The sequence below is a fragment of the Phoxinus phoxinus genome (assembly GCF_949152265.1).
Source record: "Phoxinus phoxinus genome assembly, chromosome: 7".
In the NCBI taxonomy this organism is placed as follows: domain Eukaryota; kingdom Metazoa; phylum Chordata; class Actinopteri; order Cypriniformes; family Leuciscidae; genus Phoxinus; species Phoxinus phoxinus.
In genome coordinates, this window is record NC_136882.1 from 19,402,586 (window position 1) to 19,420,141 (window position 17,556).

General features: G+C 39.6%; 3 protein-coding genes across 6 annotated transcripts in view; 2 read left to right on the top strand and 1 right to left on the bottom strand.

Annotated features, from left to right (window-relative positions):
* xpo4 (exportin 4) overlaps positions 1 to 12,505 on the top strand; it is a 37,197-nt gene extending 24,692 nt beyond the window's left edge. Inside the window, exons 10-24 of the mRNA XM_079617831.1 lie at positions 677 to 853; positions 1,114 to 1,256; positions 1,339 to 1,484; positions 1,719 to 1,896; positions 4,456 to 4,615; positions 4,813 to 4,982; positions 7,068 to 7,242; positions 7,371 to 7,664; positions 7,798 to 7,978; positions 8,073 to 8,191; positions 8,315 to 8,445; positions 8,619 to 8,736; positions 10,963 to 11,055; positions 11,211 to 11,342; positions 11,436 to 12,505. Of these exons, the coding sequence (XP_079473957.1) occupies positions 677 to 853; positions 1,114 to 1,256; positions 1,339 to 1,484; positions 1,719 to 1,896; positions 4,456 to 4,615; positions 4,813 to 4,982; positions 7,068 to 7,242; positions 7,371 to 7,664; positions 7,798 to 7,978; positions 8,073 to 8,191; positions 8,315 to 8,445; positions 8,619 to 8,736; positions 10,963 to 11,055; positions 11,211 to 11,342; positions 11,436 to 11,627 (2,409 nt within the window). The 3' untranslated portion in view covers positions 11,628 to 12,505. The remainder of the gene's footprint in view (positions 1 to 676; positions 854 to 1,113; positions 1,257 to 1,338; positions 1,485 to 1,718; positions 1,897 to 4,455; positions 4,616 to 4,812; positions 4,983 to 7,067; positions 7,243 to 7,370; positions 7,665 to 7,797; positions 7,979 to 8,072; positions 8,192 to 8,314; positions 8,446 to 8,618; positions 8,737 to 10,962; positions 11,056 to 11,210; positions 11,343 to 11,435) is intronic.
* Positions 12,506 to 12,513: 8 nt separating this feature from the next.
* On the top strand, positions 12,514 to 15,405 carry eef1akmt1 (EEF1A lysine methyltransferase 1). 4 transcript variants are annotated; one of them, XM_079617841.1, is made up of 5 exons: positions 12,514 to 12,705; positions 12,828 to 13,036; positions 13,187 to 13,269; positions 14,188 to 14,468; positions 14,574 to 15,405. In XM_079617841.1, exons 2-5 carry the CDS (start codon positions 12,887 to 12,889, stop codon positions 14,702 to 14,704), a joined length of 645 nt encoding a protein of 214 aa, XP_079473967.1. In that variant the 5' UTR covers positions 12,514 to 12,705; positions 12,828 to 12,886; the 3' UTR covers positions 14,705 to 15,405. The 4 variants fall into 4 exon arrangements, with proteins under 4 accessions (XP_079473967.1, XP_079473966.1, XP_079473968.1 ...); XM_079617840.1 differs by having other exon boundaries at positions 12,873 to 13,036; XM_079617842.1 differs by having other exon boundaries at positions 12,551 to 12,705; positions 12,876 to 13,036; positions 14,574 to 15,082.
* A 25-nt stretch (positions 15,406 to 15,430) lies between these two features.
* Positions 15,431 to 17,381, bottom strand: il17d (interleukin 17d; the record flags this gene model as incomplete). The annotated part of the gene is made up of 2 exons (XM_079617844.1): positions 16,872 to 17,381; positions 15,431 to 15,758 (listed from the first exon to the last, which is right to left on the bottom strand). Exons 1-2 carry the CDS (start codon positions 17,177 to 17,179, stop codon positions 15,431 to 15,433), a joined length of 636 nt encoding a protein of 211 aa, XP_079473970.1. The 5' UTR covers positions 17,180 to 17,381.
* Positions 17,382 to 17,556: the final 175 nt, after the last annotated feature.

Genomic DNA, 17,556 nt, shown 5'->3' on the forward strand with positions numbered 1-17,556 from the left:
GTTGTTTAGGTAGGCTACATTAAACCACGTAAAGCTTTTTAACGCACATGAGAACCGCGTGGAGTCAACTCACAGCCGCTCCGCAGCCCTGCTGAAAATGTGAAGCAGAAACGCTTAATATCAGATAACGTCCATAATAATTGGACTCCGGGTTAGATTTTTTTACCATTTTCAGTGGTTATGAGGAGCAATATGAGAGGGAAATTTGGTAATCGTTGTTTAGGTACATTAAACCACGTAAAGCTTTTTAACGCACATGAGAACCGTGTGGAGTCAACCCACAGCCGCTCCGCAGCCCTGCTGAAAATGTGAAGCAGATTTTTGAATATATTTTTATTTATTTACATTAGTAAGCTACAGGACATCGTCTTTCAAAACATGACCTGCGCGAAAGCGAAAAAATAAATAAAATTGTACCCAGCCCTTCTGAAAATGCGAATGCGTCTCTGTCCCAGCACATTTCAAACCAAACTGACGCCCATGTATTCGACTATGAGGTTCATAGTCGAATCAGACCTCTCCGAATCGAATCGTCGAATCCTCGACTATTAGAAGTCAGCCCTAATATAAAGTATGCAGTAAACTATGAGAGGGGCGTACGGTCTTGGAATATAGAAAAGGGATGTGTCATGTGACTGTGACATGATTAAAATCACATCCGTTTATTTGTCTCTAGCTGGATAAGGATGACATGGTGTACATGGAGGCATATGATAAGCTGCTGGAGTCCTGGCTGACGTTAGTGCAGGAGGACGAGCACTTCCCCCGGGGCTGCTTCGTCCAGCCCGCTGTGCAGGTCTTCAACTCCTACATCCAGTGTCACCTCGCAGCTCCCGACGGCACGAGAAACCTGGTCAGAACAACCACAAACACAGCTTTCTCACCATGTTAAATCTCATCTGTTTACATTGCCAAAATGTCTTTGGCTTTCCAATTTGTTGGTTATTTGTTGCTTTTCTTAGAATTTTTTTGTTGTTGACTTTGTGGCTTTCTTTTCATCTTAATTAAAATGGAAAAGCATGAAGCACAACAAATGTCTAAAACTGTTTTCCGTCAAAGAATCCTCTGCCAAAGTAACGCACATGGTTTTAGTCATACGCTTTGTCTTTTTAGACTGCAAATGGTGTCGCTTCTCATGAAGAGGAAGAAATAAACGAGCTACAGGAGGACGACAGAGAGCTGTTCTCAGATCAGCTGGCCAGTATCGGCATGTTGGGCCGCATCGCTGCAGACCACTGTATACCTCTTCTAACAGGGTACAGAAACACACACTCCTCTTCAGAGAAACTGTTGTAATAAACAACCATTGTGAGCCTTACATTTCCCATCTGTCTTCAGTTTGTTGGAGGACAGAGTCACACGGCTTCACGGGCAGCTCCAGAGACACCAACAGCACCTCATGGCAACTGCAGACCCAGGCACAGTGGACCGGAAAGTTCTAGATGACCTTTACGAAGACATTCATTGGCTCATATTAGTGTCAGGTCCGTGTCATCCTCAAAGGAAATAAGTTCATCCAAAAAATAACATTCTGTCATCATTTACTCGTTTTCACTCACAAATGTGAGTAGCATGTTTAACCTCATATGTCTATGAAGGTTTCCATTAATTCGGGTAATTTTATTGTGTCAGGTTGAACTGTCAGTGTTCAGTCATACACAACTGGACATTATTTTAGCTTTTTGTCATTGTTCTGAAGTCTTATGGTGTTTTAACAGGCTACCTCTTGGCTGATGACCCTCAGGGTGAGACACCATTGATACCTTCAGAAGTGATGGAGTACTCTATCAAACACTCGACTGAGGTGGATATCAACACTACACTGCAGCTCCTCGGCTCTCCTGGAGAGAAGGCCACCTCCATCCCAGGATGCAACAGGACAGACTCCGTTATCAGGTAAAGAGTCCTCACAGTAAACGTGCCAGTGTGTCATTACTCTGTAAAGAAGATTCAGGTTTGTTGGTAATCATGCTATGATTTGTTTTCATTCCAATTTTTCAGGCAATATTATTCAGAAGGTTTCCTTTTTGTTCTTATTTGTAACACTTTCAAGCCGATTATGTGCACTGCATTGTACTAAGATACACCCTCACTTCTTGTATGGCATCCTCATGTCAAATGTAAATTATATGCAAGTGGTTGGATTTATCAAAAAGCTTTTAATTTACTTTTTACAACCATGAAGATGATATTTGCCAAATTTAGAGTAAATCCAATGAAGGCTGTAGGAGTTTTTAGGAGTATTTTTTTTTTTGAAAATCTAGTTTGGTAGGAAATCACTGATCACCGCATGTTAAACTTGAATCAAGTTTCTAGATTCATTTCAAAAGGTATTAGGGAAAATGGATGTGAAATTTGATAGTGGTTCTAGAGGGACTGACCCCATATTTGATCAAATTACTTTTCATAATGTAACCTATAAGTGTGCCAAATTTCTATTTTTTTTTAGGAAGATGCCATGGAAAAAATATACATACAGTAGGTGTGTAGAGTGCTTTGCCTCTAAATATAGATGCTTGTCATAATTTCATCATTAAATAGATGAGGTATAATAATACTACATTGTCAGTTTTTTCCTCCTCTTTGCTATACTTATAGACCCATCTATTTTGCACAACATGCTCTTCTTTTATACATTTGCCACAGAGATTTATAATATACTAGGGTCCAGATTTAATAACAGCTTGTGCCAGCGTAATGCTCTTTCGGCGTTTAACTACTGTCAGGACTTACTAAAGACACGCAGTGAAAAATGTTACTAGGTTATTTTTTATAAGGTTATTTTTGTGGCTGCAAAATTTATGGGAGGAGAGTATTTGAATGAAGCATGCAAGGTGATTTACTAAGGTTTGCGCTCATTTATTTACTGGTATTTGCTCTATTATTTACCGCCATTATTTATTTTTGATCAAATAATTACAGCCTTGGTGGAGAATAAGAAACGAGCATAAAACCAGCCAGCTGTTGGCTATTTTGCTGTCTACACGAACAATGACTTGGTGATTTAAGCCTCCTCATGTTTTAAGTTTATTACTCAGAAATGCTGCTGGAGGGAGCAGGCGTGGTGTAGCACAGGCCGTTTGATCTGCAGTACGTTTGCCCAGCGGGGAATGCCCTGGCACGTGCCCAGCGAGGCCTGCCACGCGAACAGCAGCCCTCTAGTGGCCCCGGCGCCAGCCAATCCTGCAACACCACTCCCCACACATTATTCAATTAGAGCCAGGCCAGGTGCCACTCAGAGCCCAGGGTCAGAGGGGAGCGCTAGGGGCCCGGAGTCGTGCGTGTGTTCAGAAGCTATTTCCTAGTTGATTGGGAGGAAAAAAATGCAAGGTCTATGTGCACCGTTGTTGTAGTAAAGGCTGGTTTTAAGTAAAATTCTGTATTATTGATGTTATCTAATAATAATGACTATATTAAAATCAATAATAAAACAATAAAAAATATAATTGTATAGTATTTTAAGTATAGAAATAGAAAATGTAAATAAAACAATTTATATATATATATATCATAATTTTTTACTTTATATGTCAATATTACTATATATTATTATTATTAACAAGTATTTTATTTTATTTAAAAAAATGTGAAGGGGGAAGGATCAAGAGGCATGTTATGCTTAAACACACACTGGGTTTTTCCCCCTGGCATTTCCAAGTAGATATTTGATCTGATTCTAATCTGATTGGAATGGGATACAGACTGTGAATTTAATGAATAGTGTAATTTTAATGATGTAGAAGCTGTTTATGTGGTTACTGGTAGGGTCTCATAGAGACCTAGTGGTGTGTCAGTAAAAATCTGCCTGTAATCTGATTTGGTCTTAATGGATGGAGTTATTCCAAAATTGTGGAATGGGATAGAGGTGAGGATTGAAAGATTGGAAGGACGCAGAGTTGATGGGTAGGGGAGGGATGGAGAATTTGAATGGGGGGCGATGTGGAGGTCAAAGGATTTGGAGAGACAGTAGGCTGGTGATGGGTGGGTGAAAGCGAGCAGACTGTAGAGGATTTGGAAAGACAGTGGGCCAAGGGATTGTGTTTCCCAATAACAGGCACCAACCCCGCAGCTCTGAAATGTCAGTGGGGTTTTATCTTCACAAACAATGTGAAACATTTAATGGTGCTGCACTTCACGGGGAGCGTGGGATATCTGTCTTCCAGGATAGTAAGCTGCTATAATCCCTTTCTTGTGTCCTCTTTCTTTACCAGTGGAGGTGTGAAGGAATGATACCGTTTGTTAGTGTGGGCCTTTGTTGAGTCTCGAAGCATCTGGACAGAACCGCCATGAACTCCATTCCAACCCCTCTGCCATTTCTCACACTTGTTTTTCTTCTCCCTTCATTTTCCTGTAAAGAACAGATTGTCATTCTATTTCAGGTTGTTCTGCTGGCAGAAAATTGCCTCGTATATTTAGCTAGATTTGCACTTCCATTTCTCCGCCTCTCTGTCACAGGTTGTTATCGGCGGTGCTAAGAACGTCAGAGGTGGAATCTCGGGCTACGCGAGCGAGTCTGACTGGGCTCCTGAGTCCTCAGATGGGCAAAGACATTGTCTGGTTTCTTCGGCGCTGGGCCAAGACATACCTGCTGGTGGACGAGAAACTCTACGGCCAAGTGAGTTGCCAAAATGAGGTTGATCTATGTGTGGAAACAGCAGGCACGATGTCGGAATAAAGCCTGTTGGGATCTCTGTTTGGATCTGTTTAGAAATCACACACAGATTCCTGGAACACAACCTAGACATTTTTATGTGACATTCTATGGCTTCTGACTCTTCATCTGTGTTTGTCTTTTTGTCTTCTCTTCTTTAGATCAGTATACCCCTCAGCACAGCATTTGGCGCAGACACTGAGGGGGCGCAGTGGATTGTGGGATATCTGTTGGAGAAAGTGATCAATAATCTGTCAGTGTGGAGCTCTGAGCCTGAGCTGGCTAATGACACTGTGGAGCTGCTAGTGACTCTGGTGGAGAAGAGAGAGAGGTTTGTGTCTGCCTGCTGGAGTAATGTGTGTGAGGGCTAAATATGTGTCTAATTAGCTAAACGCCCTGCAGGACAGCTGCTCACTGACAGGCTCAAGGGAGCCAGTGGTTTGTGCTGATGTCTTCATATACCTTCAGTTGAGACGAGACCAAATGTTTTTAATGAGCGCCACCTGCTGGTGGATTTATGGCATTGCATCTGAAAGTCAATTCTAAACTTAAAATTGCATAAATAATACATGAATAAATGTAAATTAAATGAACTATAAATTGCACTGCGTATCAATGCAAATATTTAATTGCATTGAAGGAATAGTTTCACACTCAAGTAATTATAAACCTATTAACAAAAGAGACTGTAAAGGGTTAGTTCACCCAAAAATTCTGTCATTAATTACTCACCCTCATGTCGTTCCAAACCTATAATTCCTTGGTTCAACTTCGAAACACAAATTAAGATCTTTTTGATGTAATCGAGAGATTTCTGATCCTTTTTAAAAAAAATTTAGCACAAAAAGTATTGTTGTTCCTTCATTAAATGAAGGGGTTTTACTTTAGCGCTCCTCCTCTCCATCTCTGCGCATAGCAGACTAAAGCCTTGAGGAGAGTGGTTAAGCGTTTTCAGCCCAAGCCGTCAAACTGACATCATCAGAAAAGGAACGCCATTGCAGACCGGAAGTAACTTTTCAGATTTTGATTTAAGATTACCACGGCAAACTATTTTTTTCTGTAATAACTTGCACGGATTAATTGTTCACCACAAGACTAGTAATATGCGCTAACAAAGTAAATAGGGTCAATTTTGATTTCATGTCGACTTTAATCTCATTCAAATGCACTATTGCAAGATTTTATGTTTTTGAAACGTTTTACTAAGGCTGTATTTATTTGATCAAAAAATACAGTAAAACCGTAATATTGTTAAATACTATTACAAATTAAATGGCTATTTTCTATTTTACAGTTTTTTCCAACTGCTTACACAAAATCTTTTCATGTCACACGATTTTTGAAACCTCTCACTCAAAGTGCAAAACAACACACCAAATCTCCCAAGCCATAAGCTATTTCTCAGCCTTTGACTCAGTTTTCAATTGCATAAAACACTTTTCAAAACACTACACACAATTCTCGACCTAAAACACAAAAATCGAACAGGAAGTGACTTGCTTTCCTTTTCTAAACACAACCAATCAAAATGCTACACTTATTCACCAGCACACACACACACACACACACACACACTCCTCACATGTGCAAACACTAATTGCTTTACTGTAGTATAGGCCGATAAATAGGTCAAAGGTCAGATTACCTGTTTTGAACAATGGATGCCAACAATAGACAGAGACCCCACACACACAGTTGTGTTCTTCACTGTATTCTGAAGAATATACTTTTGGTTTACATATATTTATGGTTTTGTTGTATGCTACTGTATAAAACAGTAATGTTTGGCCTAATAAATATTTTCTGTTTCTACATTGCATTGGTGTTTACAGTGTACTTGTTACCCCTCTCAGCAGATTACTTTCACTGTAGAACATTGTATTTAAATGTAGATACAAGCCTGTGAAAGACCAAAGAGCTTTAGATTTAGAACAACAGTGTTTACATGGTATATCCCAAAAAAATACTATTATGAAAGAAGTGTTTGCCATTTGATACAAATGCTTCATTCTGACATGTTTGTGGCATTTTGAATGCAGTGTTACATTTTGAAGGAGATGTGAGGCATTTTGTGTGTGCAGTTTTGGGAATTGTGTGTAGAGTTTTAAAAAAAAGGTGACATCGTTTTGAAAACCTGTGTAAGCAATTGAGAAAAACCCGAATACATTTACTCATATATTCCAGTCTTCAGTGTCACATGATTCTTCAGAAATCATTCTAATATGCTGTCTTGCTGCTCAAGAAACATTTCCTATTATAAATGTTGAGCTGCTTAATATTTTTGTGGAAACTAATACATTTATTACAGGAAAGTTAAGCTTTCCTTAAGCTGTTCAGTAAAATCTGCTCACACAATATATAAGCTTGTCTTATATATCTGTGTTTTTTATCTTAACTGTCCTCTCTCACGTTTCAGGGCGAACATTGTTGTGCAGTGTGAGAACTGGTGGAACTTGGCTAAGCAGTTTGCCAGTCGCAGTCCTCCCTTACATATGCTGTCCAGCTCAGTCCAGCGGACTCTGATGAAGGCACTGGTCCTGGGCGGCTTTGCTCACATGGATTCTGATACCAAACAGCAATACTGGGCTGAGGTCAGAAAAAAAATCATTCTAGAGAAATGTTTTGAAGGAAGCCCAAGCATTATAGCTAATGAGAACACAAGATAAAGCAGGAGTTTATGAAATGTTGCCTCATTACTCTTTCTGTCTCTGCACTGCAGGTACTGCATCCACTTCAGCAGCGCTTCCTAAACCTCATTAACCAGGAGAACTTCGCTCAGATCTGTCAAGAGGAGGCCGTGAAGCAGGAGATCGTGGCCACTCTGGAAGCTCTGTGCGGCATAGCTGAAGCAACGCAGATCGACAACGTCGCGTCTCTCTTCAGCTTCCTCATGGACTTCCTGTCCAGCTGCATCGGCCTCATGGAGGTCTACAGAAACTCCCCAGAAACGGTCAACCTCATCATAGAGGTGTTTGTGGAAGTGGCTCACAAACAAATCTGCTACTTGGGGGAGGTGAGACATTCACGCTTGCATTGGTTCTGATCTGACCACACACGTCACATTTTGGATGTATTCTTCCACATAGATAGATACATCCTAAATGTTTTTTTATGAATTTGAACACACCCCGTCTCTTTCTCCACAGACTAAGTCTATGAAACTGTACGAGATGTGCTTGACGCTACTCCAGGTTTACTCTAAGAACAATTTGGGGCGCAAGAGACTAGATGTGGCCGGAGAGGAGGATCAGTACCAGGACCTTCTGCTCATCATGGAGCTCCTCACCAACCTGCTGTCCAAAGAGTTCATTGACTTTAGCGACACCGGTACGAGCGCTCATTCACGATTCACATTAATATCCACGTTGTAACTTGTGAGCCTCTTTGTGTGAGATGAAGAGTAACTGTGTTATGTGTGCAGATGAGGTGTTTCGCGGGCAGGAGCAGAGTTCCGGTGCTGGACGGGCCGTATCTGCTGCTGATGTCGTGCTTTATGGGGTGAATATTGTGCTGCCCCTCATGTCTCAGGACTTGCTTAAGGTAAAATTCAACTTTCAACCTGTATTTTGAAATGTATTCAATGTTCATTGCAAACTCAGATGTTTGAAGTAAAAGGTGCACTGCTGTTCTGAAATACTCTATCCATCTGTCTCTTGTACCCAGTTCCCCTCTCTATGTAACCAGTATTATAAGCTCATCACCTTCATCTGTGAGATTTTCCCAGAGAAGATCCCTCAGCTGCCTGAGGAACTCTTCAAAAGTCTCATGTGCTCCCTGGAGCTGGGCATGACCTCGTATCCTTGCTGTTTTTGTGTATGCAGAAAAAAGTCTGTGTGTTTACGCTTATGTTTTTGTTATTTAATTATGTGCTTGCTAAGCATATTGTGTTGGATTTCACTGACTTCATTGAGTTTTTGTTGAATTATGGTGTCTATGGTCTAGTGTTTTTCCTTAACACACACTGCAGGATGAGTTCAGAGATCAGTCAGCTGTGTCTTGAGGCTCTGTCCCCATTGGCTGAACAATGTGCCAAGACACAGGAAAAGGACACACCCCTATTTATTGCCACACGACATTTCCTTAAAGTGAGTCAACTGGTTTATAACAGGCTATGTCTAAAAAAACTGTGGCTAATTTAATGCATATACACACTTGTTCAAAAGTTTGGAGTGTAATTTTTATTTATATATTTTAAAGTCTCTCTGCTCACCAACGCTACATTTTATTTGATTGAAAACATGCAGTAAAAATGATATTGTGAAATATTAAAATGTTTTCAACTTTAATATATTTTAAAGCAGCACTAGGTTACTTTTCAACCTTAATAATATATTTCCAAGTCTCTTGTGATGGTACATCGACTTACAATAGGTTGAATGACACGTCTGCCATAGCCTGACGGGGTCTATAGCGTTTTTAATCGTACTTTTAAACTTCGGGTTTCGGGTAGTAACCGGCGAACAAAGAGAACTACACAATTCGACTGCTTTACGGCATATACGTCACTTCCACCACCACCCCCACTTCCTTAAAATCGGACGTGCGAGCCAAACTAGCGTTTGTTTGCCAAATGTTATAGTCATGGCCGAAGCAGCACAGAAAAGCAAGAAAGCAAAGGTTTTGTCGGAGGAAAGCAAAAAGAGGAAACGAGAAAGTGATCGCATTAAAGGCAGAACGAGGATCAACATTGGGCTAGCGTTTTCTCGCTGGCGTGAGCTGAAGGAGGAGGAGGGGTGCCCGATGCCACCCGTCCCGGTTCTCCAGGGATTGTTCTCTTTTTTGAGCGAAATGCGTTTTTTTGTGAAAATGTACTTCTAAAGTAGAATTTCCTGGTTTCAAATTAAACCGTTTCCGTCTACTGTTACTGTGTTTTCTTCATAGTTGTGTACAGTACATCCAATCCTGTGTCCGTAAACGGGTAAAAACCATGGTAAAAACGGGTAAAACAGTGGATTGGCCAATGCCAGGCGTTTACTTTTATTTGATTGGAAGCTCAACTTATCGCCTAGCAACTGCCTGTGCTGTCGGTCGGCCGGTCACGCACGCGCGCATCAACACACATCCAAGATGATACAGTGTGAGTTTAGTTGCTAGCTAGCTTTTTAAAAACTGTCTATTTACATCTATTGTGTGAAATGGGGGGAGAGACGGACGATGAGGATAACACAACAAAATCGGATGAGCCACCAGTGTCAAAGAAAATACTATTTACAACCTACAACTCAGACCCCCAAAAATAATAATAATCTGAGTGTCCCGGTTTTTCACAAATCAAAGGTGGCAACCCTACGCGGACTTTCAAATATCAAATGAAAGCCTATGTCTAAAGGGCGTGTACAAGTTTGGTAGGGGCTACATTCTTGCAAGTAAATATATAAGATGTACAAAATCATATTTTAGGATACCTAACATGTCTGTGATATTTGTTTATTTGTCTTGCCTCAGGCTATAATGCAAATCGATTTGTAAAATTAGCAGATTCATCTATGGTAGCTTGATATTATAATATTGACGATTATATGGTTATTATATCTACCACTCAAACATTGCATTGAAGTATCATATATATCACCTGCATGTGAACTCCTCCTACAGTGTTCTGGGCTATCATGGTTGTCAACAAATGCATGTGCATGTATGACAGAGTTTACGACAGTAGTAGAGGACAATACTGTTTCCCAACTCTAGGGGGACCCCGAGAGCAAAAGTTACCTGGTGTTACTTTAAAATGAAATTTATTTCTGATGTTAAAACAGAATTTTCAGCATCATTACTCCAGTCTTCAGTCACATGATCCTTCAGAAATAAATAATTCTAATATACTGATTTTGCTGCTCAAGAAACATTTTTCAATTTGGCAAACCGTTGTACTTGATATTTTTCTAGAAAGTTTGATACATTTTTTTATTCTTTAAATGAATCGGAAGTTTATCAAAAGAACAAAATTGATTTGAAACTGAAATCTTTTGTATGATTTATTAATGTTTTTATCACGTCTGATCAAGAAAAGTAATTTCCTTTTCTTTTTTATCTTAATTAACCCAAACATTTAAACTGTAGAATACATAATACAACAGCAAAAAATAACATTTAACTGAAGGGAACACATTTTACGCAATATTTTCTCAGAATGTGCAAAAAAAAAGTTATTTGAGTTATTATTGGCTGATGTCGACAATCTCAAAATGCTCATACAAGATCCAATAGGTCACTAACCTTCATTGTAATATGTAATTGTCTGAGATTAATACACATGTATAAAGTATGTGAATTAATAATGTGCGCTCACTCTCTCCCTCTTCCCCCCATAGCTGGTGTTTGACATGCTTGTGCTCCAGAAGCACAACACTGAGATGACAGTAGCAGCTGGAGAAGCGCTTTATACACTAGTGTGCCTTCACCAGGTACACAGCACTGTTTAACTCAATACAATAACATCAGCTGCAAAACAAATATTAACTGGAAGCACATTTTATAAAGTTTTGAGTGAGTTTTAACAAAGAAACGCTTGATCTCGTGACAATTGATGTGATTTGATAAGTGATGGTGTTTGTCTTAGGCGGAGTACTCAGAGCTGGTGGAGACGCTGCTCTCCAATCAGAGGGATGCCGTGATCTACCAGCGGCTGGCGGACGCGTTCAACAACCTCACTGCCAGCAGCACGCCTCCAACCATGGACCGCAAACAGAAGGTGGCCTTCCTCAAGAGCCTGGAGGAGTTTGTTGCCAATGTGGGGGGGCTTCTGTGTGTCAAATAAACCACTTCTTCCTGCAACTGTCCACAGCAGCTTCCCCTCTCCACCCCCTCTACCACTCAGAGAAGCCTTTCACCATGCCAAACCATGGAGATGCTCAGCGCAGCACAGGCTGAGACGCCTATGGGCCTTCAGACACGCATGCCTCCAGAGAGAGGAGAGAGGCCGGCGAAGGCCGAGAGGGGGCGGCCAGTGGGCCATGATCATCTCAGTCTGATCTGATCGTTGTTTACTTTGCCACTGAGAGGTCCTCAGATGAACATTTATGAAGTGCAGCGGGGTAATCTTTCTGAAAACTGATCCCTTCATCCCCCTTTTACACACATACACACACGCTGTCTTTTGCAGACGCTTCTCCTTGAGTGCCTTCGTATTTGGTTTCTCACAGCTCAGATCCAGCTGTGCCTACAGTGACAATAGAGCCGTGTGGTAGTGCACTCACGGTACCTAGGATTGTGAGCGGTGTTTGCCATGACAACGAAAAAGCCTTTCCAAATGAAACTTTGAATGCAGGAAGGCCCTTTTGGAAAACCAAATCACTTTTGTGTTTAAGGGTGTATATATATTTTTAAAGACAAAAAATGAAAGTGTTTAAAAGGACTGAAAAGTTTTTATAAGATTATAGTTGACAGAACTTTCTGACTTTTTTTTATTACAACTTCAGCTGAATGAAAAGGGGGCTAGTTTGGATTTTTCTTTTTGATTGATTGATTTGATTGATTGTAGTTTTACTCATTGCCTTTATTTCGCCCTGATCACAGCAGTATCACAGAAAGTGTTTTTCAACAAAACTCCTGTCTGATCAATTATGGACAGTTTTCACATGGTCACCTGATGTTCCCATCAAGTTTTTGATTTTAGACAATAACTTCAACAATGTTCCACTTACACTAGCAGATACACATACTCAGAATTGTGGAACAGTCAATGTTGCTGTAGCAATAAAATACCAAAAATGATGATCGAGGGATGTTAGCTGTTTTATTCAGGGTGTTTGATGGTCCTTATTTCCATTGTTCAAAGCACTAATTGTTATTTCGGAATGCCTGGAATGATCTGTAAAGTGTATATAAACTTGCTATAAAAAGTGAGTCTGCTTTCTTCGTTTACATTTTCAATATGTTGTATGTGATTGTGAATGTGTAGTCTGTTCTGGGCAGTTTCGCTTTTCAACTGTTGTTGGAATTTAGAGCGATTGTACTCGCTCGGCCACCGTAGTGCAAACACGTGTGAAGCTGTTTTCTGTGCTGTGTGTAAGTTACTGCTTCAATACATTGTAACGACGTCGTTCATTAGAAAGGTAAGTTTGAAGTCTGGTTAAAACCAAAGATACTTCTATATATTACATATCGTTTGCGACAACTGTTAGCAAAAACTGTTAGCATCGTTATTGAATTAGCGTTGTACTGAATGTTTCTCCAGCGTTCCTCGTTTAGTTACCGTGTTCCCGTGTCATTTTGTTATAAGAAGGGTCTGTTGCAATGAGTGACAGTGAAGATGATGTGCCTCAGCTCTCCGCAGCGACACTTGCAGCGTTGCAGGAGTTTTACTCCGAGAGTGGAAGGACGGGACCCGAACTGGACTCGACCCAGACAGACAAGTTCTGTGTTGGTGCCGTGGAGGAAGACTGGGTAACAGTTACAGTAAATGTAGTAGAAGTGCCTTTACTTTACTTACGTAATGATTCGTTGATTGTTATACATTATACCGTTCAATATATGTGGTTATATATGTGTATATAATGTGTCAAGTGCTTACTGAGCTCATGTGTTTGTGAACAGCGCATGAGTCAGTTCTGGTACAGTGAAGACACGGCCACACGGTTAGCAGAGGAAGTCATGCAGCAGGCTGGACAGCATGGAAGGTGGGTCACAAGCTCCTTTGGTCAAAATTTGACATTTGTGCAATAGGTTTTGCATGTATAAAACTCAAGGACAGTGTGACGGTGATTCTGTTGCACTTACTGCCAGTTACCTTGATAGGCCAATAGACGGCGACAACTGATCTTGTATGTTGAGGGGAACTCATAGGTGTGTGTGTCTGTCTGTCTGTGTGTGTAATATGCACACAGTATATTATACACGCATATCTATTATTTCACTCAACACACAAGATGATCAGTTTTTTAGTAAATGTTTTATTTTGATTGTTTTTATTTTTAAATGATTAATTTAAATTTTTTATGATTGAATAAAAATTACTTTCCATTAAGCTTACGAACCCAAGTCTGGGAAAACCTGACTAATGGAATATTTAATGCATTTCATGTTGATAACAAATAATGGAATACATTTTCTTGCTCTCTGACTGCATTTTATATAAATATGGTACAATACTATTCAAATCAATGTGATAAACGAGTTAGGTCAAAAGTCATTTAAAAACGAATCAAAAAGTAGTCAGAATACATTACATAAAATGAGTAATTAGATTACTAACTGCTACATTTTTGGAATGTTTTGAAAGAAGCTCTCCAAGGCTGCATTAATTTAATCAAAAATACAGTAAAAACAGTATCATTATAATTGAAATAAATCACTCTAATTCTTGAGTAACAAATTAGTTTATTAGACTCTAATAAACTGATTTGTTACTCAAGAAACATTTTATATTATTATCAATGTTAAAAAAAAGTTGTGCTGCTTAAGATTGTTTCTTTCTGGATTCTTTGATGAATAGAAAGTTCAAAAGAACAGCATTTGTTTGAAATAGAAATATATATATATATTACTGACCTTTTATGTGTCCCCTCTCAGCCAAATGTTCTATTCCTGTGTTGTAGGATAGCTTGTATAAGTGCACCAAGTGTGTATCAAAAGCTAAAACGGTTGGAATCCACAAGTGTTTCTGCTGTTTTGCTGGAGTTTGATCGCCGTTTCGCAGCATATGGAGATGAGTTCGTCTTTTATGATTACAACAACCCTCTGTGCCTCCCGGAGGATCTCCTTCCTCAGAGCTTTGACATTGTCATCGCAGACCCTCCATACCTGTCCGAGGAGTGTCTCAGCAAGGTGGCGCTCACTGTGAAATACCTCACTAAGGGCAAAATCCTGCTCTGCACAGGCACGTGGAAGCGAATACATCTCTGTACACACACATATATACTGTATATATTTGTTATATTTCTCACTCATGATCTGTATTCTAATCTTTGCCTTATTCTTACAGGAGCTATTATGGAGGAGCATGCTGGCAAACTTATGGATCTGAAGATATGCCGTTTTTTACCGAAACACAATCACAATCTGGCTAATGAGTTCCGCTGCTACGTTAACTATGAATCAAGCCTTCTCTCATGAAAGAGGCTTTCAATCGGACAACATTTGAACCTTGTTTTTCCCGTCAAACATCAGCAGAGGATTATTCGGAACAATAAATATTCTCACTCTAAGTGGAAAATAGTAGGATCCAGATATTACAGCTGAGAATTTGGCCCTTGATCAGAGATTCACAATCAGTCTTTGATTATGCTTTGGCTGGCTTGCATTGTCCATTGCATGTATCTTTTAAAGTTGCAGTCATGGAATTAAAGCAAACCATTTCAGACAGTTTAACTTGGTTTCTAAGCATAAAATGGGCATACAAGTGAATGTTTGAAATGCATTAGTATGTAACATATCATACATTAGACTTGTGTGTTCTTGTTGTTTTTATTAAAGTAATCATATTATGAAGACTGACACAAAGTCAAGCTGAATACTTCTTGTAAATGATATCCATTGAATGGTTATGACACTCATCATGCTTGCCTTCAAAAGAAGCGTTACTAGTGATCTTCTGTATACTTGCACCCAGCTGGACTGTATTAGTTGTTTAACACCATAATGCTGACTGGCTTTTCCCAAGTACTTTGGATTGGTAAATGTTTGTATTTTGGCACTGGAAGTTTTCCTTTTGCTCGCCCTCGCAGCTGCAGATTCTAGTCAGCAGTGCCAAGTTCTGTCTTTATTTTGGTGAGAGCAAAAATGTAAAAAATAAGAAGAAAAGTTTACCCATTGAGAATAAAAAAAAAATCTAAAAGTGGATCAGTTCATTTGATTCTTTCTAAAGGTGCTGGAAACTGCATTTTTAGACGTGACTCTTTTCCCACTTGGGTTGCTCTTCGGTGTTTTTCTGTCTCTTTCCAACAATGGCACACAAGTACATCCCACGGCGATGGACACGTAGCTCTCCGTGTAGGAATGACGACCCCCGACACACGTGCCGGTGCGGCGCAGGATGACGGTGGGCATGTACACCGGGGTGCTTCGGAAGCGGTCACTTTCCTCCCCGTTCGGCCCGGTCAGGCATCCCTTACACAAACAATAAGCCTCCGGGAGGTATCGGGGGTACCTCGCTGGCTCATGGGAGATTCTTGGATCAATAATGAAAGAAAAATAATTATTATTTTTCTTTTATTATATTTCAGTTAAACATGCAATACATCTAATCTTATATGATCGGTTTGGGGAACACACAACTGAGCTGAATAAAAGATACTAAATTAATAAACTCTTAACATCTATGTATTTTTATTTAATAGAGCTACAGTTAGGGGGTAATTACTGGATTGCTTTCATACTGCCTCTAAACTAAAATAACCTCATTATTTAGCAAAAAAAAAAAATGGCTTTTCTTATTTCCAACTATTTCTACCATAAGCACTGAAAAGTTACCTCATATTGCATACGAGTCCATTTTGTGCAGCATTAAAAATTAGATTCAAAATGTTTATCATCACTTTTTCACAAGTAACAGGAATATATTTTGTTTGAAAATATTTAAAAATAATGATGTTTTGTTTAAAAAAAAAAAAATGTGTAGGTTTCATAAATGTATTTTTCAGCAGTAGTAATAAATGTAATTAAATCCATTGAAGTCAATGGAGTTTATACTGGAATTGATCATATTTTATGCTCATCATATTTAAAATTAATCTGATGATGTATTCAAATAAAATTCCTCATATAATATATATATATATAATTCTTTACAAATTTTAAATTTCAAAGAATTTCTCTATTTATTTTATTAAATCTTTCCCCGCCAGCATCTTATTATTGTTATTTAAGCTGCTAACCACCACCAGCATTTTTGATAATTTTCACCTGTTTTGCCTGTATTTTGAACCCGGGCAATATGTACTTTCAGAAGATGCGTAATAGCGCCCTCTACCATCAATGGCGAGGAAGCGTTGAGTCATAATAAATAACAGAAAATTCTGCCAATGGCGTTAAAATAGTTAATTAAAAAGGGAATAAATTAAGAAATAGCATGGTAAAAAAACACAGTAACAATCAAAACTAGATACGGAATGGTTTTAGTTGAAAAATAATCATTATTACTGTTTTATAAGTTTACGTTCCACCGGGTCTAAAACAGATCTCACCCTAGTATGCAAAAAGTGTATAGTTTCTTATCGTATTATGAGGGATAAGAAAGCGGAATCGTTAAAGTCCATAAGTCTTCATGGTTCTTGGGCCCTACCTGTACGCCCACGGCGAGAGGCTGAGGAAGTTTACTGGGGTACGTGGTCTGTCGCGCGCTACACGAGATGCTGATTGACAGCTCAGATTCTGGCGCTCTGGAGGCGCGAGCTGCAAGGTGTGATGAAACGCGCTGAGTACCCCGACCGAGAGCCTCCCAAACATCTGCTCCAAAATCTCCTCTGGTAAGTCCAGACAGGAGCGAGTCCTCGGTGTTCTCCTGGACACCTTCTGTCCCCGTTCACCCGGCGCGCTCCCGCAACACCACAGCAACATCAGCACAAGTGTCGAAACAACTTGCCCGCGCATTTCAGTTTACACCGAGTCTGAGCTCGCTTTACTGTCAGCAAGCGACTGTTGAGAAAGATGAATTAATGTAAACCTCCAGAGAGCTCTTAAACCGACATACACAAACTCCCCCACTTGTTGCGTAAATCTGTGCCTCATCCGTCCGTCCCGTAAATGCGCTCAGGATACTTGACTCCAGATATTGGGCGGACTGTATGTTACTGAATAGATCATGATCTGCTCAAGCCAATGCGAAAACTCTCATATTGATTCACCCCGCATGGATCCTTCCTTTCTATTCCTTTCAGATATTTAGGTGATTGAATCATTAAAAATATATAGGCTATCTATCTATAAAACTGATTTAATATTTCAGACTTACAAAACATGCACGTCTT